Genomic DNA, 27,362 nt, shown 5'->3' with positions numbered 1-27,362 from the left:
TATTATATTTACATTTCATTGAATTGTTTCATTTTTACTTCAAACTACAATGAATTCATTTGATGGTTTCGAAAAACCTGTTATCTTGACACATACAATGTTTTGTAAACGTACTCAGCTTGCGAAGAATGAGCAGTTTCGGTTTTGCGTGAACACGAGCGTTTAGTACATCAGGTTAGTAATTTCCTAAATGAAATGATTATAACGTAAGACATAGGTAAACAACTTGCCTTGAAACCAGTGATGTATTCTGAATCGCTTGACTTTGACCACGAGATCTTACATGTTTTATCAGTCGCATTCTCGTCGAGTTTGACATTTGGTATCTCACCAGCTTGACTGATGGCTGTTTTCACTTCGACCGATTTCCCGGGGTTAGTTATGCATGTTTCAAGGCAGATTGCCATCTGGAATGAGTTGTAACAAATATGAATATTTCAGATGTCCAATATCTTTTTTTATGTAATTATTCGCTTAATTCAAGTCCTAAGTGCCTTGAAGTAAATCATCAAAATAGTCAAAGATTTTGTCGTCGTAGCTGATAGAAATATCAGTTGATTTGACACAGCAATTATAAGTAAATGATCAAACATTTGATGTAAACAGTGCAAAAATCTCTATCACCCTATAGAAGATAATTTTATTCAATTTATGCAACAGCTATCAAATAAAATTTAGTATAATAGAAGTCGAAAGATGAAAATATTATTTTTCTGTCGTTTCCTAGTCGACAAAATTGTCATTTTATCTAGTATGGGTCATCTGTCTATTGGTGGTAATCATTTTTAATCAAACAATTCGGGAAGTACAAAGGGCACAATATGCGAACACAATTCCCTAAAGCTAAATAATTTTCGAAAACACGATTACGCGCCATCAACAACCACTTATACAACTTTAAAAATATTGTTTTGTCAATCAATTCAAACATTTTAAAGTTTTCACAATACCTTCACAGTATACAACGACTGCCACATTAAGTTAGAGAAAATTGTTGTATTTGCTTGATTATTAATTGGCGTGATACTGATCGTTTTACTGTAAAGCTCTCCTTCTAAAGTTATCCTGTGTAAAAATTACGCAATTGTTAAAAATAAGTCGTCTTGATGCTAACCAACCAAGCAAAAAATACAGAAACCCCAATTGTTAACAATTGTTAGTTTTCTTAGCGAACAATCTATACTTAAATCTCTTTATTAAGTCTTTCCACTGGCGACTACCAATATTAATCATACTAATATCTATATAGCTTTAGTTGTATATTCATTTACATACATTGCAACAATGCACCGGAAGTTCTAACAATCTCTCAAAATATGGAGTTCACAATACTAATGCTATTAATTAATACAAATTCAAACCCACAATACTATACCTGTGTTTTATATGAGTTGCTTCCACACCCGGAATCCACCTGACTTTAATATCTGAAGTACAGTTAATTGATGATGCAGAGTATTCAGGCATTTCAATGACTGAAATAAAAATTATTAAATAAATGTTAAATTAAAGGTGAAGTAAATTCATAAATGACTTCCTTGATAAAACATATCCGCTTCCTGTAAACTTATTGATAAAGTTTCTTTCTAAATTAAATACACACTAATTTCTCACTTTAACAATTGTAATCTTTCATACATAAAATTAAAATAGTTCTTTATCATTTTCATACCTTTTGCTGTTTCGCTATTTTCAAATCTTGTTCGATCTTCTCCTACATAATTTGAGACGCGGCATGTATAAACTCCAGCGTGCGATTTAACTCGAGTTCCTGGCCTTGTTGTTTTGAAATATAATATCGATTGAGTTGAGAAATTCATCTGGTGAACATCAGAAATCGTTTTCCTGCTGACGACTTCTTCCTCAAAATACCATGACACAGACGGACTAGGAACTCCCGTAGCGTGGCAAGTAATCGTTTGGTTTTGGTTTGATGGAATCGCAATACGAGGTGGACTGATATCGGCAATATTTGCTTTCTCTGGAATAATTAAAAAAGTAACGCTGATGATATAAATCTATTAAATCAAAAAGTAAACAAACCTCTAATTTATTTGGTTGTAAGTTGTTTAAGTTTTTCGCATTTTCGTCATAGAATAACAAAAATATTTATTTATAATAATTTCGCAATGAAAAAATAGGTTAGACGTTTTATGGCAGACAACCCGATCCTTCATTAAGTTATTTGTCGATGTACATAAAAAAGAATATGTATATTTTATAACATCTGGCCACGTAACAAAACAAGCAGGATTTTTCTTCAACATAATGCAAATTCGCTCACCGTGAACAGCAATTTTTATATCAATAATTCGTTCTGCTTCGCCGTTAAACGCTTTGAGCATGTATGCTTTCTCTTCACTAGCAGAATGTATCGGTCCTGTATTCAATTCAATGTTTGCCCTTTCAACGGATTTTTTTTTATCTAGGATATTTGATTTGCCTCCTCGGATTGTGTAAAGTTGGATATAAACGTCGTCGAAGTCAGACACCACTTCAAGAGTTATTCTCGCTGATTCTCCTGTGAGAATGATTTTATTCCACTGAGTCACAGTGACGGACAATTGGTCTGAAACAAGTAATAGAAAGTAGTTGAAGTTAGGTTTGTTTATTGCAAGATTTAGGTTAATAGTAATAAAAGATTATGCACACACTATGGCCATACGGCTACGTAAAGCCAAAAATCAAAGGTTTGAACAATTGGACCCAAACACTACTAATAAATTTCGTCAAAATCCTATTGCACAATTTGTACATAATTACGATGTTCAACCAATTGAAAAAATACGTAATCTTTGAGTCATCTAGAGTTTCAGAATAGATAGGGAGTAGGGCTGAAAATTTGGAATCGAATAGATAAGTCTTGTCCATGAGAATAGGATTCCAATGACAATCTCATGAATGGATGGGACAGAACACATTTGTATTTCCCATAGGACAGTAGTCATGCCACAGCAGCTACGTCAGAAGTAACCTTAGTCGGTATACTTATTTACCTTTTAATTGTTCCTGCTGTCGTTTTTTCTTTGTATACTTGTATCTATTATTTATTTTGTTTTATGTTTTAAAAATTACGGCAACCAAATTCACAACCATTAGATTATTGGAAAAATGCACGCAGGTTTTCAATACTAAAAACTGGTGAGAAAATTGCTTTGGCCATGCCAGTGTCATTGGCATCAGTACAACGCTTATTTGCCGGATTGTTGTTGAGTAAGTTACGAAAACAGATGTGACCTGCTCTCGTTATAAACTATGTGCACATTAGATTTGAATATAATATGAAAATTAAGGAAATAATTTGGGTTTTACTCGGATCAACTGAATTATTAGAAACAGTCGATAAGCAAAAACTTAATAATTTGCTGAATGAGTAGAGTGACTCAGAAATAGAATATGAATGCCAGAATGATACTGAATAGTCATAGTTGAACGATACCTCCGAATTTTAAAGGTAACAAAGACAATAAATTTTGAAATTTTGCATATACCTTTTTATATGCAGTCGTATTTAGTAGACACTAGACCTAGGTTTTCATAAATTTAAAAGTTTCATTCAAATGGGAATCCCGTGGGAAGGGACAAGCATAAATTACTAAAGGATGGGGAGGTACAGAAAAATATATGTCATATGGAAAATCCTGTGAATAGTAAATTATTCGAATACGTTTTTTAAATCGTTTTTTGTTTCCGCCAAAGGTCAGGGTGAATTCCTCAATGTAGTGGAGCCATATTTTAAATATGTGACTGAGGTATTGATGAAATGTGCTTTTCATTTTGCGTGATCACTAAGCAACCTGTCTGAGTGATAGGTTCAATGTTTTCAGCAATTTATGTGTCTGGAGAACCCATTACAATATAAAAGTCGCATACAATTACATATTTTTCAAGTGTTCGTTATTCGATTCTATCTGAAAAAATATTCGAATCAATTCAGAAATCACCACGTATTCGAAGATTAACAGCCATAATAAGTAGTATACATCCGTAAGTTGCATATGTTCGAAAAAATATACTCTCTCTCTTTGCGATCGGCAGAAATATTCTGGCGACAACTTCTTCCTTGTCAGTAAAAGTAAAATAGTCGAAAAGATTTCTTACCGTGTTCACAATATGTCCCGCTGTACCCGTTAACACAACTGCATGCCATCTGACACCCGATACTTCTGCATCTACCTCCATTCCTACAAGGCATTGGGTGACAAGGATCAGTGACTGCGATATAAAACAACAACCCTTGATATAGTTAATGATTGTTATAGAAAAGTATAAAAATGATTGCAACAGCAGAGGACACCGGATCTTCATCATAGAACTAAGTCAATGTAACGGCAGAATAAAAGTAACACTTTTCACTATTTAAGTTCATGATGGACAAACTGTTAGATACAACGATGCCAAAATTGATTATTATTATTAATCCAAATAATTATAATCTAGAGAGATCTCTTAAAAAATAAGTTAATGGAATGACGACAAATGTTATAAAGAAATCCCACACAATATGAGAGAAGTAATTATATCGGGTTACCTATAATCGTATTTTGTTAAAATGTCTTTTTGTTAAATGTATGAAAAATATTTGACAACAGTTTCAAAATACACCGTTATCTACTGTTATATTGTCATTGCCAATTATTGAAAATTTTCAAACTGAAAGTAAGATTTACTGCCAATTCGAAAATTTATGAAAGTGCTATCTTATTGTTTCATTTAATATCTCCGGGCACCCACATAATAATGATCTGCTACTATGCGTTTGCGCGGTTTCGAGTTGCAATGAAATGGAATTGTAGCAACTGAGACCTATTGCACAAACCTGGTAATTCACAAATAAAACCTCTTTTATCATCATTTGTTCCAGAAAACCAAAGCAGATCTGTGTTTGATTCTTCAACAATAGTATTGAAATATACTTTGTTCCCAGATCCCGGTTGATTATTTCCCCATTTTTTAAATCCACCAGTAGAGAATCGCGTGCCGTCAATGAATCTCCATGAATCACTGCTGTCTTTTTTCGCACCGATCCAGAAAGTCATAATATTGCTTGAACTAAATCTTGTTTTAATCGCTTCTTCTATGTATTGATGAATTTCTTCTGTTTTGACCATTGCAAGCGTTGCAGTATTATTCATTCTAAAGCAATAGGACTGAGCGTCGTAGTAAGTTCTTTTGTCCAAGTGACTGATATGGTATTTGCAATTTCCTCTAACGTTGAATACAAGTTCTATTTGAAGTAAAATACAAAAATGTTTTATGTTACTTTCAGCGTGACAACATTTTAGAAATGTCAATGCATGGAATTCAAACGGAGTGAATTCCTTTTTTTAACTTAGGATTTGAGAATGAATTTAAGCTCTGTAAAATGGTTTTATTGCCAGACATTTCTTAACACCGTTACTTATACTACCTAATATTGACAATGTCACTAACTTCTGCTAGGTCAAATTTTTTTGTAGTCAAAATACAATACTAAATCAAATACTCAAGCCTATCCCCAATGATACCAAAGCCAAAAATTCATAAAACATTGCGACCAGCCATTGTGATTTAAAATTGAAGTAACTAAATATGCGTGTTGAATGGCAATGATTTACTTACACTTATGAAATAAAAAAAAAAACATTTTCAGTTGATACGAACACATTCGTTTTGAATATTTTAGCATAAGATTCATGGATTTTCAATTTTTCAAAAAATTAGAAAGAGGTTCAAAAGTCGTGGCCACCAGAAATGAGCGATGGCAAACATCTGTCATTTGTGATTATTTCCAAGTCTAGGGAAATTAACTTGACGTTCTTACAGATCCCGTGTGAATGCGATTTCTAAATAAATGGTAATTTGGAAACTGTGCATTGCAGCCATTGCTAAAATAAAAAATGAAACCAAATGCATTTTTATGAGACTAAATATTGTAAATGATATAATTTGTTCGATTATTCGCCTAATTTGTGATGGAAATATGATTTTGAATTGAAGGTAGTATCTGGATAATGATTGATGAAAGCTGAGTGAACTGTTGATGTAATTGAAGCTGCAGTTAGCAGTTAACAAGCTATGAAACAATATTTACTTTTTTGACAAATGCTGAGATACTTCGTACTACAAGTAACATCAGCCCACTTCCGGTCTTTTGCTGTTTCCAACGTAACTACACAATGTTCGTTAACACCATTTGGTTCATTCCATTCACCATGATACCTGCAAAATTTATTAAAGTAAGAAACAGTTAGTAATGGTTACTTACGCACAATTAACACATCAGCATAAGCAAAAAGCACACCTATTCAAACAGAGTCCCGAGTCCTCATCTAAACATATTCTATTCTATATATAATTTTATTCTAAGAAGTTTGTTCTATTATCTCTATTCAAACAGAGTCCCGAGTCCTCATCTAAATATATTCTATTCTATATATAATTTCATTCTAAGAAGTTTGTTCTATTATCTGTTAATGTTACCATGTCAGTTGATGGTGATTTACACTAGACTAGAAGAAGTTCATCACTGACATGAAACTGCATTAGACAGAAGAGAATTCTACAAAGCGGAGGTTTTTTAACTATTTTGATATAAAAATCTATCATTTCTAATTTGTAAAAGTGGTCTGCGATATGGATTGCAAGCTCTGAGAATCTGTTAATATTTTTATTATTATTAAGTCCGATCCATGCATTGGTGGGATATTCTAATTAAATATGACCGGTCCGTGTGAAAACTAAACTCCATTGTAGTAAGTTTCTGATTCACAGCAGATTAAATGGCTTTGATAAAAAGCCATGTCATGTAAATTCGCAAACAAAACCTTTATTTGAAACAGAATTTTCAGGTTCCTTCAAGAAATAGGGGATTTCCAACCGTGGAAAAATTCCACCAAGTGATGAAGAATTTTGTTGCATTCTTTTCATTTGGGAAGAATTTATGCCTGCAGGATTACTAATATTCTCTACCGTTACAGCAATACCTCTTTGTGTACACATGCACATCATTAACTATACAAATGCCAGAGCGCAAAAGCCGTTTATCACTACCTAATAATCGCAACAGTGTTTTCAGTGAGAGTGAACAGTTTCAAAAGATGCAAAGGTTGAAATGAGGTCAATGAGGTTTTGACTACTAATGTAAATAAATCCTTCGAATACTATTACTAAGGTAACGATCGACGATAAAGTTATATCGGTTGAAACATAGAAATAAATCATTATTTCGATGAACTTTAATTTGGCAAAATAGTTGATTAAAACTCAGAAATATGTGAAGAGACTCTCGGTTGCTCGGTCATGACTTTAGCATATATATATGCATATGCTATCAAGTTCTTCTGAGTTATAATTACTATAGGGAAACTGTAAAATGAGGCTTATTTTTGTCTCCTTCGCGCGAAATATTTGGAAACGATTTTTTTCAAACAATACAATACAACGAAGTTATCTAAACAACGACAAATAATATTTATATTCAAAATAACATTGTATGATTTATTATAGTGTGATAGTATAGTGATTACTTTTATCATTTCAATCTTCATGCGACATCAATTATTTAAACAACACAGACTTCACGGAACTTACCAGTTAGTATAGCTTGCTTTTGTGCCATCTGACCAAACCCATTCCTGTTCATTCTCGATGTTGTTCAAGCTCAAGAAGTACCGGTGAAAATTAGCCGTACTTGAACTGGATTGCCTGAATGATAAGTTATCCATAATAGTACAGAAAATTTGTTACTCACTTTAATTTTTCCTGCCTGAATAATTTTTTTTGTTGTTTAATTTTAATGCCCTGCTTTATCATACAAAATGCAATTCTGGATGCAATTTTTGTAAAATATACAGTCATTCAATTGATTCAAACACTCAATCACTCACAACTGAGTGAACACTCCCTCCACTCCCCTATATTTTCAAACAACATCCCTAATTTTCAAGTGTGACACCATACTTTAATTCCTGACGTGAATAAGATTGTATTCGAATACTGTAAAATTAGGCGGTATTCAGTACAGATAATCAGTCTAATACATACCACATTTTAATAAGTTGCAAATAGTTTCATCACTAATAGCAAAATATCTATCACCCCCTAAATTTATAAACACCCCCTCTCTCCCGAAATCAAAAGCTGTAGAACATACTGTATGCATATACAACCAATTCAATATACATACACAGCTATTCAAGCACTGTACATACGCAACCAACGTCATAGTCATGTATGTTCAACTATATACATCCATTTAAGTGATTAACATACAAAATTCAATGTCATATGCATATACCGTCATTTAGGGGATCTACATTCACATTCAATGGGTAATAAAAGCAAGTAGTTCATACACTTCCTGCGGTAATTTGGTTACCTAGACATGGTATGTTCATACTACGATAAACACAGATTAGCTGCTTGAGTGGATGATTACATGCACTAAGACGCAATCTACGATGTCGTGCATTAGCGGTTCCTAAACTTTTTGTTCGTGCGCCGCCGCCATATTATCATTGCTATCAACACTCACAGCTCACTTACACGAAGTAAAATTTCTGCCTTCAAATAAAACTCAATTTGGTGATAGTTAATGTGTACTATATGCTTTTAAAATTTGAAAACATGATTTCGCCCCTAAAATACTATACAAACCACACATGTTCGCTAAACTACAACTAGCGAAATTGAAGCAAGTAGTGTCCACCGCTATTGTTACATTACAATAGAGGCAGACATAACGTACTGAAAGTGAATGACATGGAATGGTAAAATGAATTTATAGAGTCATATACACATCATTTAAAATAAGAAACAATAAAATATTTGTCATAAACACAATATGTAAATTATTTAATCATATATTAGATATGTTCAATACCATTCTGTTAATTTTCGGTGCGCACTAAGCAAATCGCCGCCGCGCACAAGCTCACCATTTGGAAACCTCGGTCATAAATAATTGTTTCTCAACATGACGACTCTAATGATAGCAATAATGGAATCCTATCTTAAATGAACTGTTGTTTAGCCATTGTCTCACGTTACATTTTTTAAGCTTTGAGAGATTATTTTTGCAAGGTGAAGCTACGAACGTTGGCGTAATATGATAGTGTTCGTATGCTTATGGAAACTCCAAAACGGCGATTGATTGAAACATGAGAAATGACTTGTTACAAGAGTGAAGTAGATGCGATAGAAGGCCATGATATAAGTATAAGTCAGCGGCGACCGTCTACATCAGGGTTCGGCAACATACGGCCGGCGGGCACAGTAAAATAATCTGACCCGCGATGCTTCAATGAATTATAGCGACAAAACTGCTGTTTTCACGATTGTATTTTTTATGTAACAGAATTTATTGTGAGACACTTTTAGACTAAATTATATTATCACCTAACAATTTAAACAACTACTCGTTTAACGCGCCTACGATTTAAATATAATTAGACAAATGACAAAAAACGCAGAAGAGTTGATTCTGAGTGCAGCGGTTTCAATGGCGCAGAAAATATTCAATGCAATGCAGTGAGGAAACAAAATCCATAAGCTATTCGGGAGATGTGTCACTGCTTATTTTTATAAAAAGTATTCTTGAAGGAAATCCAAATTTGACAAATCATGCGAAAAAATTGATGTTTCGAAGTACATTTGTGTGCAAACAATTATTTTCTTCATTCAGCGTGGCGCCTCATGTAGAAAAGTTATCAAGCGTGATGCAACAAAAATTGTCACATAAAATGTCATTTGTATTTTTTTCCTCTTTTATTGAGATGACCAAGTTGAGTTCACAAGTTGTCGCAGTCTTTTTAATTTTTAAACTCATGATATGAGTGAAAAAGCTGTGATTCATCGGTCATCTGTTTGGTTTTTAAGATTCTGAAAATAAGTGCAGCCCGCCAAGACTTGCGACTCTTGATTTTGGCCCACGAGCGATAAAAGGTTGCTGACTGCGATAGATAGTTTCAAAAATCTGCTACTTTTATGGACTGAAGATAGTGGAATATTCAAATTGTATTGAATATTCAAAGTAAATATTCCAGACTTGTGTGAAGTCTGTACCTATCTTCATAGTTTCGAAAATACGATCGGTATCTTGAAAAGTACGTCGATGATTTTTGCTGCAAAGTGCGATAAACAAACTAAGAATTGGTTGTATTTTCTATTTCAAAAATCAAATCACTTATTTCAATTGAGTACTGACACAATGGTACTGGCATACACTGGCACTTTTCCGTCTACTTTCAGCATATTGCTGGCAACCTCGCTCTTAGCACATTTTCATGACTTTACCTTGTAGGCATGATTCGATGTTTGAAATATTGTAATCACATGGGTTAAAAGTTGAAGAATGTAATGATTCTTACCATGCGTCGAGCTCCCGCACGATAACGTCATTAATTTGTGGGTCTTTTATTGTAGCTAACTCTGACCCTCGTTTTTCGCACGCCTTTTTGCTCTGGGTGTAATTCATCAACGTCAAATGATTGAAATACAGTTCCATGTCTTGGTAAAGGATGATGTTGTTTGCATCTAAATGAGTGTAAAATATTGGAACTCCGTTTTGCTACATCTCAGTCTATTTGACTAGAAATACAATATCTTTAATATTATTTTTACGTATCAAACTTTCAGCATGTATTTTGAATGCCTCACGCTGTCTGTCAGCAGATAAGTGATTGGCTATCGGTGAAGGCAGAGCAATGGAAAAAAGGTTGTGACTGATTCAATGTTTTCAGTAATTTATCAAAACCATTACAATATAAAAGTCGCATACAATAACATATTATTCGATTCTATCTGAAAAAATATCCGAATCGATTCTGAAATCATCAAGTATTCAAAAATTTCCGTCTATAATAAACAGTACATCTGCGAGTTGCATATGTTCGATATCTATACTTCGGTCAACACCGAACAATTTCCCTTTGCGATCGGCAAACATATTCTAACGGCTATTTCTTCCTTGTCAGTAAAGTTAAAGTGGTCAAACAGATTTCTTACCGCGATCACAAAATGTCCCTCTGTATCCGTTAACACAACTACATTCCACCTGACACCCGATGGTACTTCTACAACTTCCTCCATTCTTACATGGTGTTGAGTGACACGGATCAATGACTGCGATATAAAACAACAACCCTCGATATGGTTTTAGATAGTTATAGAAAAGTATAAAAATTATTGCAACAGCAGAGGACACCGGATCCTCATCATTAAAACTAATTCAATGTAAAAGTGACGACAGAATGAAAGTAATACTTTTCACTATTTAAATTCAAAATGAATAAACTGTTAGATACAACGATGCCAAGATAAATAATCCAAATGATATTAATCTAGAGAGATCTCTTATAAAATAAGTTAATGAAAAGACGGAATATATTATACTAAAATCCCACACAATATGAAAGAAGTAATCATTTGGGTGACCTATGGTGGGTTTTTTGGAGGGGGAGGGGGGTTAAACTATCATTTCATTAAATGTTTAAAAAAAATATTTGACAATAGTTGGTAAAGAAACTATACCTACTACTATATTGTCATTGCCAATTATTGAAATTTTTCAAATCGTAAGTAAGATTTTTTGCTGATTCGAAAGTGCTACCTTAGTGTTTCTTTTAAAATCTCCTAGCACACACGTAATACTGATATGCAATTATGCGTTTGCCCGGTTTTCAGTTGCAATCAAATGCAATTGCAGAAACTGTGACGTATTGCACAAACCTGGTAATTCGCAGATAAAACCTTTTTTATCGTCATTTGTTCCAGAAAACCAAAGCAGATCTGTGTTTGATTCTTCAACACTAGTATTGAGATATAATTTGTTCCCAGATTCCGGTTGACTATTTGCCCATTTTTCAAATCCACCAGTAGAGAATGGCTCGCCGTCAATGTATCTCCAGAAATCACTGTTGTCTTTCTTCGCACCGACCCAGAAAGTCATATTATTTACTGAACCAAATCTTGTTTTAATCGCCTCTTCTATGTATTCATGAATTTCTTCTGTTTTGATCATTGCAAGCGTTGCAGTATTATTCATTCTGAAGCAATAGGACTGAGCGTCGTAGTAAGTTCTCTTGTCCAAGTAGTTTAAATGGTATTTGCAATTTCCTCTAACGTTGAATACAAGTTCTATTTGAAGTAAAACACAAAAATGTTTTATGTTACTTTCAGCGTGACAACATTTTAGAAAACATAACCCCTGGGCCCTCGTATTTTATCTTTACTTATGCATCTGAACATTGGGAAATGTCAATGCATGGAATTCAAACAGAGTGAATTCCTTTTTTTAACTTAGGATTTGAGAATAAATTTAAGATCTGTAAAATGGTTTCATTGCCAGACATTTCTTAACAACTTTACTTATACTACCTAATATTGATAATGTCACTAACTTCTGCTAAGTCAAGAAAATTTCTTTGTAGTTAAAACACAATACTAAATCAAATACTCAAGCCTATCCCCAATGATACCAAAGCCAAAAATTCTTAAAGTATTGCGACCAGCCATTGTGATTTAAAATGGAAGTAACTAAATATGCGTGTTGAATGGCAATGATTTACTTACACATATGAAATAATAAAAAAAAAAATCTTTTTGAATATATTTGCATAGGATTTTATTCATTTTCATTTCAACACTGTTCAAAAGTTACCTACCAAACGGCCAGGAGAAATGAGCGATTGATTAGCAACTATCATTTTTGATGATTTTCAAGTGACGGGGAAATTACCTTAAGATTTCTACCACGTGCGAATTGAATTTTAAATGAACGAAAATTGAAAAACTGTTCATAGCTAAAATAAAAAATGTGTTTAGAACCAAATACATTTTATTGGAAAAGTTGTAAATGATATAACTTGTTCGATTTTTTCGCCCAATTTTTGATGGAAAATATTATTGATTTAGGTTTCGTTGCACATTTTTGAATTGTCGGTGGTATCTGGATAATGATGGATGTAAGTGGAGAGAACTGTTGATGGTGTTGAAGCAGTTGGCAGTTAACGTTCTCTAAAACGATATTTACTTTTTTGACAAATGCTGAGATACTTCGCACTACAAGTAACATCAGCCCACTTCCCGGCATACTTGTTTTCCAGCGTAATTACACAATCTTCTTCTCTGTTTGTAGGGTTGGTTGGTTCTGTCCATCCCCCCTCACTATACCTGTAAAAAAGTCTCTCAAAATGAAAAAATTAGTCAATCAGTACTTACGCACAATTATTACATCAGCATAAACTAGGAAGCATATCTATTCAAACAGAGTCCCGGGGTTCTATTTGAATATATTCTATTATATATACACCCTATGCTAAAAGGTTTGTTCCATTATATGCAAATATAGGATAAGCCAGTTGATGTTGATTGACACTGGACTAGAAGCAGCTCATCGCTGACATGTACATGCTCATCGTACTGCTTTAGACAGAAGAGAGGATGCTACAAAGCGGAGGTTTGTTCAACTATTTGATAAACAAGAGAGCAATGCTCAAATGTATGGACACGCAGAACAACTCTCCAAAAATCATCTGCGTGACTTACCAGTACCTGTATCGGGGTACCGTGACGGTACAGAGACTGTCATAGATATTTTACGTCCTGTGACAATGATCCATTCTTCTTGATTATATTGAAACATCAATTGAAATATCTCGTGATATGAGTCAATTATGTAACGTATTATCGGATCAGGTACCGAACCACAGAGGTACAGTCAAACATTTCACATAAAAACGTTACTAAATAACATGTGTCAACTTAACACCACCCGAATCGGGGAACAAATTTCGGTACTGTGACTGTCATAACCGTTTAGGGCTGATGGACAATTCGACTACACGGACAACTCACCAGGCCTACCTGTAGTCGAGTTGTCTCTGGTAAGTTGTCCGTGTGTAGTCGAGTTGTCTGCCTCCCATTTTACATGGCCCGTGGCAATGATCTATTCTCCCCCATTCAATTGCAACATAAATTGAAATACTAATTAATTCGTTTCATTCCCTTCTCCATTATTGAAACAAAATTTAAAAAACAAGCCTCGCTTTTACGAGACAGCTACGAGTTAGTTCAGTGTCACCGCATTGGGGTCCTGTCTTGTGACAGCGTGAATTGAAATTACATGATGGTCCGACTCACAACTGTAGTAACACCAACGATACAAGTCACTACTGTATTATAACACCAAGTACGGCACTATTCGCCATTCACCATTCCTCAAATCTTAGCAAAGCAAGGACTCCGTTACGAACCACCGACGTCCGATGGCACGTGATCAAAGCCAGCATATATGCCCGCAGAACGTTCAGTGACGTCATAGCAAACAAAAACAAATTTCACAGAGCTAACAGAAATATTTGAAATAAATAAAAGTAATAGCCTTCTGGAGAAAAATTTCATCTTTACCCACTAAAAATTTCAAAGCAATTGGTCCAGTATAATCAAAGAGAAAAGCGACTTTTTAGATTTTCCACTAGGTGTCCAAAAAGTGTCAAAGAACAACATAACAACAAAACTATCGTTATATCCACTACGTATCCAAAAATTATGACAATGCATTATCATTTGTAAAAGTGCTTCACGATATAGATTGCAAGAACTGAGAATGGGTTACTATGTCAACCATTCTTAATATAATTGAGCCCAATCCACGCGTTGATAATGTATTCTAATTGAATATGACCGGTCCGTGTGGAAATGAAACTCCATTTTAGCAAGTTATTGATGACCATCAGACGAAATGACCTTGGTAATACGCGCTGTTCACAAGTTAACTCGCAAACAAAACCTCCATTTTAAACAGACTTACCCCCATCTTTTGAGTAATAAGGCCTCCCCAACCGCAGAGGACTTCATTCCCATTGAAGAATTTTGTTACATTAATTTATTTTGGAAAGAATTAATATCAATACCTATTTATGTACACATCATTTACTGTACAAATCTCAGAGAATTGACTCCGCTTATCATTAGCTGATATTCCTATAAATATTGAAACAGAAACGGCAAAAGTGTTTTTATGCGTTGTGAACGGAAGTGAACAGTTTAAAAAAACGCAAAGATGTAAACGCAACAATAAGGTTTCGACTACTGATCTAAGTGAATCATTTAAAAATTTGGAAACAATAGACTGAAAACTAGTTGCCCAGTCATTACTTTAGCATATGCATATGCCATCTTCTGTTTTTGGAGAAATTCCAGAGTTATAATTACTAGATGTAAACTGTAAAATGAAATGAGACTTATTTTTGTCCCCTTCACGCAAAATCTTTCGAAACGATATTTTCCAAAGTTCTCTACACAACAACAAATAATATTTATATTTCAAAATAACATTGTCCAATTTATTATCATGTGGATAGTGATTACTTTTTTCATTTCAATCTTCATGCGACATCAATTACTTAAACAACACAGGCTTCACGGAACTTACCAGTTGGTATAAGTTGCTGTTGTGCCATCTGACCAAACCCATTTCTGTTCATTCTCGATATCGTTCAAGCCAATGAAATACCGCTGATTTAGGGGATCAGGTGGACTGGCTCGCCTGAATGAAACATTATTTATAATATAACTGAAAACATAGTACTCATTTAATTTTTTACGCCTGAATACTTTTTTGTTCAAATTTAATGTTTTTTTATTATACAAAATACGATTATTAATGCAATCCTGACAACATTTGTAAAATGATTACCCGACACTGATGGAAAATCCACCGCACCGGCAAGTAAATCAGAGAGCAGTGCTCAAATATACGGTGGAATAACGAGCTGCATGAAGCTCTAATAGAGGAATGTAAAAATAAATAGAAAACGGATCATATGTACACTTCGTGTCAAATATCGGAGTCAAGTTTGTAACGTTGCATACATATGAATTATCAGCCAACTCATATGTAGCTTGTACAACCTATACACATAGGCTATGCAGCAAGGCAAATATACGAAACGAAGCTATGTCATTTTCATATACAGTAAACCAATTGCATGTATACGGCCGGTAATGCCATATGTAATGTCATATGCATACATAGCCAACTCAATATATATACATATACAGACATTTTGTTAGGCACACACAAAATTCAATGTCATATGCACAAAGTGATTTACCTGCACCCCCGCCTATAGAGGGTAGACCCCCCCCCCCCCCACCCATTCCCCCTAAATTTTCAAATAAATAATTGTTTCTTAACATGACGAATGTGCTGATAGCAATAATGATGTCGGAATCCTATCTTAAATAAACTATTGTTTAGCCATTGGCCCACGTTACATTTTTTTAGGATTTGACAGATTATTTTTGTAGAGGAGAGCTAAGATCGTTGGACATATATATAGAAACTCCAAAACGGCTATTCATAGAAATGTGAGAATTGAATTGTTACAAGAGTGAGGTAGATGCGATCAAATGCCATGATATAAATATAAGTCAGTGGCAAGCGTCCACATGTTCATTGCATCCAGCGATACATACGAATTTTGCCGTTGGTGAATACATACAGTATAGGTTTAAAAACTATGATGCCATAACGCCCGCAACACTTGATCGCTCATAACTTTAGGAATCTGCTACTTTTTATGGCTACTGACTAAAGATAATGGAATATTCAAATGTATTGATTATTAAAACTGAAGACTTCAGAATTGTGTGAAGCCTGTACCTATCTCCGTAGTTTCAAAACTACAACTGGTATCTTGACAAGTACGTGAATGGTTTTTGCTTCAATGTGCGATTAAGAACTAAATTCGTACTTTCATTTTGGAGAAACAAATGACGTATTTCAAATGAGTAGTCCCACAATGGTACTGGCATACACTGGCACTTTCCCATCTACTTTCAGCTGATTCATCGGAACCTCGCTTTTCGCACATTCCCATGAATAACTGACACTCTTTGCTTGCACAAAACGACTTTACGTTGTAGGTATGATTTGATGTTTGAGGAACGATGTGATCACATGGGTCGAAAGTTGAAGAATGCAATAATACTCACCCTGTGTCGAGCTCTCGTACGATAACCTCGTTCATTTGAGAGTCTTTTATTGTAACTAACTCCGCTCCTCTTTCTTCGCACATTCTCACGCTCTCAGTGTAATTTCTCAACGTCAAATGGTTGAAATACAGTTCCATGTCTTGGTAAAAGATGATGTTATTTGCATCTAAATGAATGCAAGACATTAAGTACACCGCTTTGAAACTTTTCAGTCTATAATACCAGCAATACATTAGCTTTCACATTTGTTTCATCAAACTTTCAGCATATATTTTTCAAATGCCTTAACTAAACAAACTTAAAAATTATTGATTCTATACTTTATAAAATTTTACCGTTTATTATATATTTATATTGAAGTGTTGCTCAATAGTAATTATATTCTATCACGGCGTGGCAGCTGCTGTTCTGCTTAAGTAAAATCAAGCGACGATTTCAAAAACTCGCTCATGGCAAATAAGCGCAGCTTTCTCACTTTTGGAAGTGGTTTTTGGGGAAATGAATTTTGTGTAGAAGTGGTTGTTATTGATTTCAATCGGTAAGTATGTTGATAGGTATTTGTCTGTCTGTATGTCTGTTTGTCTGTTAGATGCACGTGATATCTCCTCACGAAAGCGAGATTGAATCTGCTCCAGATTTTGCATGTGCATTCATCTTATCTCGGACCAGAAGCCTATTGATTTTGGAGAATTATGCCGTTTAATTAGCGAGTTATTAATTAATTGGTGATGGGACACAATGTGTCACTATGGAGTAAGAGCTCTTTTTTGGGGGGATCCCCTAACTTTCGATCGATAAGTCTTCGGTCTCTGACCGATATTCTCGTTTATATTGTCAGTTAATATTGCCACCATAAAAACCCTACATCACGCCAAGCATGGGCATATCCCTGAATAGCGAGATTTTGCAAAAAAATATATTCAAAAAATTTGGGCCTCTCAGGAAAAAGATTGGGATCCACTGATTTTAAGTATTTTTTTTCGAACAAACTTTGAGTAGGGTTAGTCGGTGACTAAAACTTTACACTTTCGGAGAGGGCTTTGAAGCCCCTGTGAGGTTATTATCACTATTACAGCATGCAGCCCTCACTATAGGTATGTATGGATGGGCATTATATTAGGGCGTATTAAGATTTGTAAAAATGAATGTTGGTTTATTTTATAGGTTTTTTGTGCGAAAATGCTAAAAATATTTGACAGACATTAAGATCTTACTTTCACAACGTGTGCATATTTACTCATGTTGATACTAATTTGCTAATATTAGCAATCTAGTTTCTTACTTGATTCACCTCGTAGAATAGCTTTTAATGAAAAACAAACTGTTTATTGCAATGGTTGGGAAAACATTCGTGTGTACTTATTCGCATCCACATCTCTTCTATTTTGTATGGGATGGCTTTATACTATATTGAATATATATTCAGAGTTTAAATATGGTTGATTTAAAACTGACGTTTGCAAAATGCGTCTGAATTATCTTATTTTTAATGATATTCTACCGAATCTTGTTAATTTGATTTTCCTCTCTAGTAAACATTTCTATGCAAAAAGTATTTTCTGATTCCCCATCAGTGTTGACAGGATTTTTTCAGCTCATCGTGTGCCGAACGTTGTGTATTTACATCCTTGATGCCAAGATGAACTATATAGATTGCTGTCAGATTGACGGTTGTATAACTTAAATACTTTGAGCGAAACAAGATGATATATCCTTATTTTCATTCAAAATTAGACTTGACAGGAAGTTGCATATTTTTATAAATTTTTACAGAACACAACGTTCCAAATTTGTAAATATGATGATCAGATTTTACATTTAAATCTTTAAAAAAAGTGAAAATATGAATAGATTTAGTATTACCTGACTGACAAACATGAAATCTTCCGATAGAACACGATGTGCCTATCCACTTACTATCCTCCTTTTGAAAAAGTAGACATTTTGCTTCATTAGCAGCTCGATTTTTCCTTAAAAATATTTAAAAAGATTAATAGTATTGAAAAAAATATCCAGTCAAAAAAGAATTATATACTGTAATGCGTTTTTTATTTGTAAAACTGTCAGGAATATGGTCTTCACACAGACTTCCCACACAGAAAATACCTCAACATACTTCGACAAGGTGTTTAAACACATTTTCTCTCAACAATTATGAAAAAAATTTAGTTTATTGCATTATAAATTAGCTTTTCAATTACGTTATTATCATTTTCATTGCAATATTCTGAACAATATAATTCATCTTACAAATTATAGTATTACCATACTTTTTGCCAAAACGACTAATTTTTTAATTACTACATTTTCATTACTGTAAAACGGTGGTTTCAACCGAGTTTCCGTCAGTACAGTCCAGGGGCTTTTCAGATCTCTGTTTAAATCCCAGATTATATATTAATATATCTGCAATGTTTGAATATAGCCAATTACCTGGTTATACCAAAATGAGGTAGTCACTATTATTGAACTTGCTACACTTTGAAAATAATTTTGTTTTGAAAGTGTTATGTTTGCTTTTGTATATACATATTTATAGGCTATACTAGCGTTTTCCAAACTCTTTTAGCCACGGAACACTTACGTTTTTTTAACTCGCCTCGCGGAACACCAAGAATGAAAGGGTAAAATTGACAAAGAAAAATGGTGTAACGCAGCGTTTCCGGATTGAAAATTATTGATTGAAAATTGAAAATTATTATTTCTTATTTTGAATACTGTGTGTAGGCATCAGTAAATTCATTTTACCTTTCTATGTCGTTTATTTTTATTACGTAGAGTATGCATATATTGTTACGTAACAATGAAGATAAACAGTATTGCTTCAATTTCGTGAGCTGCATTCTATTTAGTACTCCCGGAGTATGCGAACCAAGATGGCGGACACAGGGAAGTGGTATGTGTACCAGGTTAGGTTTAGACCATAATTGCAGGTACAAATACTATTGGAGTCACTTGGCAAATCCCCGATCTTGTAATCGAACAAAAATAAGGAAAACTGGAATAAAATTATTGCCTAACCCTAGCCTGCTACACATATCGCGTTCCGGTGTCCGACATTTTGATTCACATACATCAGGAGTAAAGCTCCCCAGTAATGAAAGTGTTTCATTAAATTTAACTGTTTCACAATATCATTTTGATTTGTAGTTCATCGTGTGAAATATGTATGTGGCAAAGTTTGCGGCCCGCTGGTCCTTCAAATTTATGCTTGCGGCCCTCGTGGTAATATGAGTTGTGCAGGCCTGGTTTAGGGGTTATACGAGAACTAGATGCTATGTCGCATTTTATTAGTTTTTCGCCTGCAATGCCGTTGAGAAAACAAAATCTTTTAGCCTTGAAATAAAAACCTAGAAATCTTAAATAACAATGAGGCAGTGTAAAAATGCATTAATGTGGTTGAAAGCTGACCAAAAAATATAACACTGTCAGAGTGGAATTCCCTCCAAACTCTTTGAAACCGTAAAATAATTTGCCGCATCATCCTGAACGTTTTTGTTAACTCATATGCGTGTTTTCGTACTCTAATTTCATAAAATCGAGAGCCATAAAAAGTCCTTGATAGAAGTGCTGCATAGGTAAAACCCAAAACTACACCAACACCAACCGAAGCTTAAAAGATTTGTTTCAGAAGTTTCTTATAGATACAAACATTGAATAAATATATATGACCCATACTCTCTTCTGTTCCGCGATAAAAATATAATTTTCGACCTATTCATTGAAAAAGGTTCGCCATCCCTGCCCTATAGCAAAACCAAAACGATTGCTGTAGACTAGATAATGAACTTGACAGTCAAAAAGCTAGGCAACGGTCAACAAAAATGCTCCTACCCTTAAGACGTTAGGGTGAAACGATATTGAGCGGTCTCTAGTTGTGCGACAACTTCACGATACCGAGATCGCCATGGCGACCAACTTGGTGGTAATTTTGATCCCTTTTTGACGTAAAACTCAGAAAACACTGGTGGAACACAGTTTGGGAAACGCTGGATTATACAACGGAGACAATAAAAGGCAGCTCAACTCAAGCCCCTGAAATGTCCCATTGAGGGTCCGTTCCAGCAAAAAGTTTGAAAAGCACTGCTAATAAATATTTTATCGGCAATATAAATCAATCAATCGATTACTGTTCATCATTTCCATAATCATATTTTGAATTTTTCAAATTTTGTTTTATCGATTTCAGTATGCTATTTATGAATGTATAAATTATCTCACCAATTACTGTATTCTATATCAGACCCATCATTCCACGTCCAGTTGGTTTCTGACCAAGATGCACCAATCCAGGTATTCATATTCGCAAGCCTATCATAATACAAAATATATGGTTTGATGCCGAGAATTGACGCATAATTGCAGAATGAGTATTGGTAAAATATAGGCAAATAACCACTGACCAATCTATCAAGATTGCAAGGCAACACGTGTCACAGATCAGCCTAAGCTCATTTTCAGAACTATAGAATTGTGAAAACTTGATCCTGACGGGGACTTACTTGATAAATGTCTGTAACTCTGATCCAAATTGTCCATTTTTCACTTCTACAAGCCATGAATTTCTTGATTTACAAAAAGCTTTGGCTTCAGAATAGCTTAATTTTACTCTGTGTGCTTCTAATCTGTACGGTCCCACAAATTCAGTTTTGAGTAAATCTATAAGAAAAAAACGAGAATATCGGTCAGAGACTGAAGACTTATCGATCGAAAGTTAGGGAATCCGCCAAAACAGCGCTCTTACTCCATAGTGACACTTTGTGTCCCATCACTAATTAATTAATAACTCGCTAATTATACGACATAAATCATCCAAAATCAAAAGGCTTCTGGTCCGACATATATTAAATACACATGCAAAATCTGGAGCAGATTCACTTGAAAATATGAAGAATCTTATTTTATTGAGTAAAAACTAGGTACAGTATTTTGCATAAGAGATGGCAAATATATATTTAGTGGTTCATCATCCTTGAAAACCCACTCTTCGTTTTCAATACTTCTTTTGTATTAGAATTAGGTATTGCCTGTTGCAGTATAAACTGAGTGCAGGAAAATATTTTACTCGGGTTCAGTTTTGTAAAATCGTCCCAAATATATGTATGACAATTTATTTAGTCATATCTACCATTATTGGATATTTCCATTGTAGGCTAGACAAACAATCCGTTTAGTAGCAATAGATCTTCCTCTGTTGTACTTTTTCGACTGCTAAATTACATTTTTCTACAAAATCTGCTCCAATATATTTGAAATTTTACAATAAATAGCAATATCCTTTGTGCGAGAATTTCTGCACTATTCATAAAGGAAGAAATTGTTTTTTACGGTAAGTTCTAAATTTGAATCAAAAAAGAAACTTCAGTTTTATAAACTGCTAGAAAAAAATAACGGGGTTATTAATATGTTGCTAATATGCACTAATAGGTGTGAGATTGTATACCGATATTGTTTTGAGCATGATTCAGTCTGACTACTGAGATATCTAAATCAGGGTTTTGTAAACTGGGGGGCGAGAGGTCGAGCGACGACTTTTAAGGGTTGCGAAGGGCACACCAATTTCACACAAAGTTTGATATTTATTGAGACTAGTGTAAAACAGAAATCTCACGATTTCGAATATGATCGGAGTAGCGGCGCGCTTGCATAACAATGCCGTCTTTGATTGTTAGACCCGAGAAGTGGCGTGTTTCCAAATCACCCGCGGGTCGCACAGAAGTATCAAGCGTGCCGCAGGCGGCCTGCGGGCCGTATGTTGTGCAGGCCTGCCCTAAACAGTCTGCAGATGCACTTCCGAAAGAAACGTTGCAAAAAATGAACAGATCAATTGCATTGGTATGTCATAAACGATGTCAGAGTCAATAGCTGAATAACGGTACACAGCGGTGCAGACATGCGTCCAAAATTAGGGGTTTTGGAAATTAACATACCGGCCCGGAGATTTAACAATTTGAATATGAGCGATCGCAGCCCTGACTGCCCAACTGACGGTACATTATAATAGTTTAGTTATCGTTAGATTAATTTAAGGCCGGTTTTATAAATTTTTATCACTGATATTTTAGCATTTTATTTTATTTTATTCGTGTCTTGACGGGTCACGAATAAAACGCGGTGGGTCACAAAAGTGGTTCGTCATCCGTGCTTTAGGGATAGGAATATAGCCTAAAGAATAAAGGCAAAATATCAACTTTTCTTCCTCGATCTCCGCCTGGTTTTACTTTGAAATGCTGAAAAAAAAGCACCCATGTTCGCTAAAATCGGTTCGGCAGATTAATAAACCCTTGCTTTCGTGAGATATCGCGTGCATCTAACAGACAGACGAACAGTCACATACCTATCAACATACTTACCGATTAAAAAGATTTTGAGTAAATTTAGAAGTAAAAAAATAATCTATGTATTATCTAGCTAGTGTATTATCTTCCTCATTAAATTTAATTTGAGCTTTTCCAAATTGTCGGAATTACCAATAGATTATCCACCATTTGGATAAATCACTCGCACATTCACTCTGGAAAATCGTCTCAGAGCAATTTTATTATTACCTCGTCAACCCAAGCTGTTAGATCTTATAAGTTCGTAATACGCGGAAAGAGAGTGTTCGTCTAATATGTCATTAAAAGTAAATATGTACTTCATGATTTATTAATTACGTTGGTAACATCCCAAGCTTGGTACATACATTACCAAGAGCATAATATACCGGAAAGAGATTGATCGTCTATGTTGTTAAAAGCTAATGTGTGAAACGCTTGAGATATATAACTTACATTCCGGTAGTACGTTGACTGGGAAAATCAGTAGAATCAAACAGTTGAAGAAAATCATATTTCTTAGCGTGTAAAACATCTCATCTCTCTTCGAATGTCTAAAGTTCATACATTTAATGATACAACATATTGTCGTCTAAATATATACTGACGTATGAGAAAGAAGAATAATTGAAAATGACATTAAAACTGGCTCATTTACCATATATTACTGTATTAACAGGCTAGTATTTTTTAATGAATGAAAAAGACAAAATGTTAAATGTCACAGTATTGAGAATGTCATTAAGCCCCGGCCATTCACCACGTAGGCCTATTTATTCCGTTAGTATTTACTAATGCAGGGGTTCTCAAACTTTTGGTGTTGCGGAGCCCTTGAAAGGTTGAATATTATTCGCGGAGCCCCAAAATAAATGTTAAAATTTTACTTTCAGATTAATATTCCTGAGCAAGTTAAAAGTACTTTACTTATTTTAAATGCTGAACCCTTTTTAATAGGGTTAACACAAGTCATAGATAAACCTAAATTTCAAACATAATATACTAAAGCTGTAAATTTGACACTTGACCAACATATTGATAAATTAGGGGGCGAATCTTTTCCCTTTTGACATTGAAAGACTTAAAAGGCCGCTAATAACGTGCGCGATATCATTTTGTTACAATCGCCGATTTTTTTCGTCAGCATGGCGTGTTTTTGAACCTTTAAACATCTTTACGCCGGTGTTTATTCTCCCTAAATCAAAAATTTCCCTCGGCATATACATGTATTGTTACACAATGACGACGTTAATTGCTTTTTGTTCTCGTGGGGAAGTATGAGTTTAATGTGAAAAACATGTTACCATATTATAGTCATCGGCGATGAAGGCTAAAAATAATAATTAATAAAGAGGTAAATCCGCAACTCAAATTTCTTAATTGAAAAACGCCTTCTAAAATATTAAAACTGAAACTTAAAATGGAAGATCACACGTTTCGTTTTCAGCAGACTCACCTCAGATTGAAAACGCTTTTATAGACTTTGCAAATCATAAAATTTGGTGTTATGTTAGGTTTTCATCGTAGTATCTGCGAAATCGAAACACAGTCAATTGTGAGCGCGATCCGCGATGTACCTTTTTTCATTCTGAAACTACCGGCAGAGCCGAATGCAATAAAATAAATTTCAATTGTTCGTATTTTGCCCAAATATTGTGATTTTTTAAACGGCGATATCTTGCTTAAAAATAATCTCAAGTGCAAAAGAACAAATCAAGTTCGACAAATCCCAAGATCGCAAAAATACGACTCCAATTTATTTATAGTTGGCAGTTTATCACATATTTTATGTTATTTTAGAATAGTATTTTCATTTTAGTAATCCTAATAGTAATCTCGAACCAAACGTGAGTAACGATGAGACACGTTAAATGCTCGCATCGGTCATGGATTGAATATTTTACGCAACAGAAATCTCGTTATCCGTTTTTTTAATCGCGAAGAATGTTGCGCGGAAATTTCCGATTCCAATTTTGAACCACCTGCCTCTTAAGAATCCTGGCTGCGCTCCTGCTTATAAATAATGTCATTTTTCAATTCCGCCTCTTTACCATATTTCGAGGCTATATTGTTGTCAGATTTCATCAATGCTGTTATTGCTTCTTTGAACAGTTACAAAATTTTGAGTCAGTATTTTGAAGAGTTCGCGGAGCCCCTGGGTTTCTCTCGCGGAGCCCTGGGGCTCCGTACGGAGCACTTTGAGAACCTATGTACTAATGCACGAAAACGCAACTAATGAAAAAGTCGAATTGACCCATTTGAGACAAGAAAAAAATAATAATTCAATGCAAAAACTCTCCTTTCCGATAATTATAGTTATGAGAAAATCATTACTACTCAATATTTTATTGAATTAAATTCAATGGATTTAAGTTTTGCGTCATATGATATTCACTTACGCTTTAATTTACCACTTTTACATTGTTTGCTTCTCATTAGCTTTTCACATTGTACTGGACTGTTTTGTATTTGCATAAATTTACTTCTAAGTAAGCGCGTGTCATTTTTAGGAAAATTTTTATTTAAAAGAACACAATCCCTAAATAGGGCTGGGCGTTTCAAAACAATGAAAAGTCGAAACTGCGCTATTTCGACTTTCGAAACGGATATTATGACATCATAGCAAATGCAAACTGAGATGCAAACTCGTCAAAGTAACATGTTTTCACTCAATAAAAAATTTGTCAACGTCATTACTTTTTGCGCCAACAGACATTTGCAATCAAGTACAGTTGCACCCTCCTACATTTGCACCCACATACATTTGCACTCACGGACATTTGCACCCACTGAAACTTGCCCTCACGGAAATTTGCACCCAAAGACATTTGCACCCATGAACATTTAAACCTACTTTCATTTGCACCCGAGTACATTTGCATCTACGTAAATTTGCACCTACGTACATTTGCACCCGCGGACACTTGCACTCGCGTACATTTGCCCCCACATACATTTGCACCCAGGAACATTTGCAGCCAGGTACATTTGTTCCCGCATACATTTGCAGCCGGGAACATTTGCAGCCACGGAAATTTGCACCCAGTTACATTTGCACCCGAAGACATTTGCACCCGTGTACATTCGCACTCATGTAGATTAGCACCCACGGACATTTACATCCGAGTACATTTGGACCACGGAAATTTGCACCCAAGGACATATGCACCCGCGTACATTTGCACCCACGAAAATTTGTACCCGCGTACCTTTTGCACCCACGAACATTGCACCCTGCCACTCACGGAAATTTGCACACGTGGGCATTTGCGTGTCTTTTGTACAAAGCCTACTTTCTTTGTACTGCTAAAAAAAGCCGCCCGCCAACGTTCAAAATACGAATATTAGTAATTATCCATATAGGATTAGGAATGCAGATTGCGCTGGTAATTCAAATTTTCAAATCATTTTCAGACCTGACCACAACTAGTTAATTATTCATTTGTTAATTTAAAACGTGGCGGGGTGTTTTCTCAAATCTCCCATTTTTGCATTTGTGGTGGGGGCTTTGTACCAAAGATTCAAACACGCAATGCCCGTACCCAAGATCACACTTACAATTTGTAATTTGTCTTGATATCTATAGAATATATTTATTAACATGGAAATGAAACTTTGTCTGAAGCGCAAATATTCACGTGTGAAAATGATTGGGTGCAATTATACATGGGTATGCGTGTAATAACCGTGGGTGCAAATGTCAAACGTACAAACTTAAAACTTTGGTTACGTTTGTAAAGGCGAAGACTAATAATTTTTGTCTTATTTCTTTGCAAATTTTGAAGCCTCAATTTGAGCAACTATTCAAAAAACAAAACCCGTTTCACATTGGTCCTTTCTCGCCAAATGCATTTATCGCCATTACATCCAGCGTAAATTATGTCGGACGTAATACGAACTAGTCATTTTGTAAAATCTGCTAGCAACAGCAAAACAAAACCTGGGAAATTATTCAGGCCACACTATTATATGATATTTAACTAGATCAGCAAAATAGGATTCGGTATTCATATCAACGCATAGCTATTCTAGAGTATCAGTTTCAATTCAATTTGCGAGAAAAAAATC

The 27,362-nt window shown here is 34.7% G+C and overlaps 1 protein-coding gene across 1 annotated transcript; it reads right to left on the bottom strand.

The window, feature by feature from the left end:
• Positions 1-114: 114 nt before the first annotated feature.
• On the bottom strand, positions 115-23,889 carry LOC120336020 (macrophage mannose receptor 1-like). Its single transcript, XM_078109931.1, has 19 exons — positions 23,754-23,889; positions 21,483-21,639; positions 21,202-21,291; positions 18,844-18,950; positions 16,981-17,146; positions 15,416-15,529; positions 13,013-13,152; positions 11,710-12,117; positions 10,987-11,103; positions 10,350-10,515; positions 7,573-7,686; positions 6,074-6,201; positions 4,820-5,227; positions 4,102-4,215; positions 2,285-2,569; positions 1,673-1,981; positions 1,376-1,475; positions 951-1,065; positions 115-407 (listed from the first exon to the last, which is right to left on the bottom strand). Exons 1-19 carry the CDS (start codon positions 23,860-23,862, stop codon positions 171-173), a joined length of 3,384 nt encoding a protein of 1,127 aa, XP_077966057.1. The 5' UTR covers positions 23,863-23,889; the 3' UTR covers positions 115-170.
• Positions 23,890-27,362: the final 3,473 nt, after the last annotated feature.

Source organism: Styela clava, chromosome 2 (assembly GCF_964204865.1).
Source record: "Styela clava chromosome 2, kaStyClav1.hap1.2, whole genome shotgun sequence".
Lineage (NCBI taxonomy): Eukaryota > Metazoa > Chordata > Ascidiacea > Stolidobranchia > Styelidae > Styela > Styela clava.
This window is presented reverse-complemented; position numbering and strand designations above follow the sequence as displayed.

What these genes read in the sequence shown, in the direction of transcription:
- LOC120336020 (XM_078109931.1), bottom strand. Translation starts at nt 23,862, where the DNA reads ATGAACTTTAGACATTCGAAGAGAGATGAGATGTTTTACACGCTAAGA. An exon ending in ACAGCAACTTATACCAACTG is followed by an intron (nt 13,153 to 15,415) that starts GTAAGTTCCGTG and finishes ACTTTTTTACAG; the next exon opens with GTATAGTGAGGGGGGATGGA. An exon ending in AGGGACATTTTGTGATCGCG is followed by an intron (nt 10,516 to 10,986) that starts GTAAGAAATCTG and finishes ACACTCATTTAG; the next exon opens with ATGCAAACAACATCATCCTT.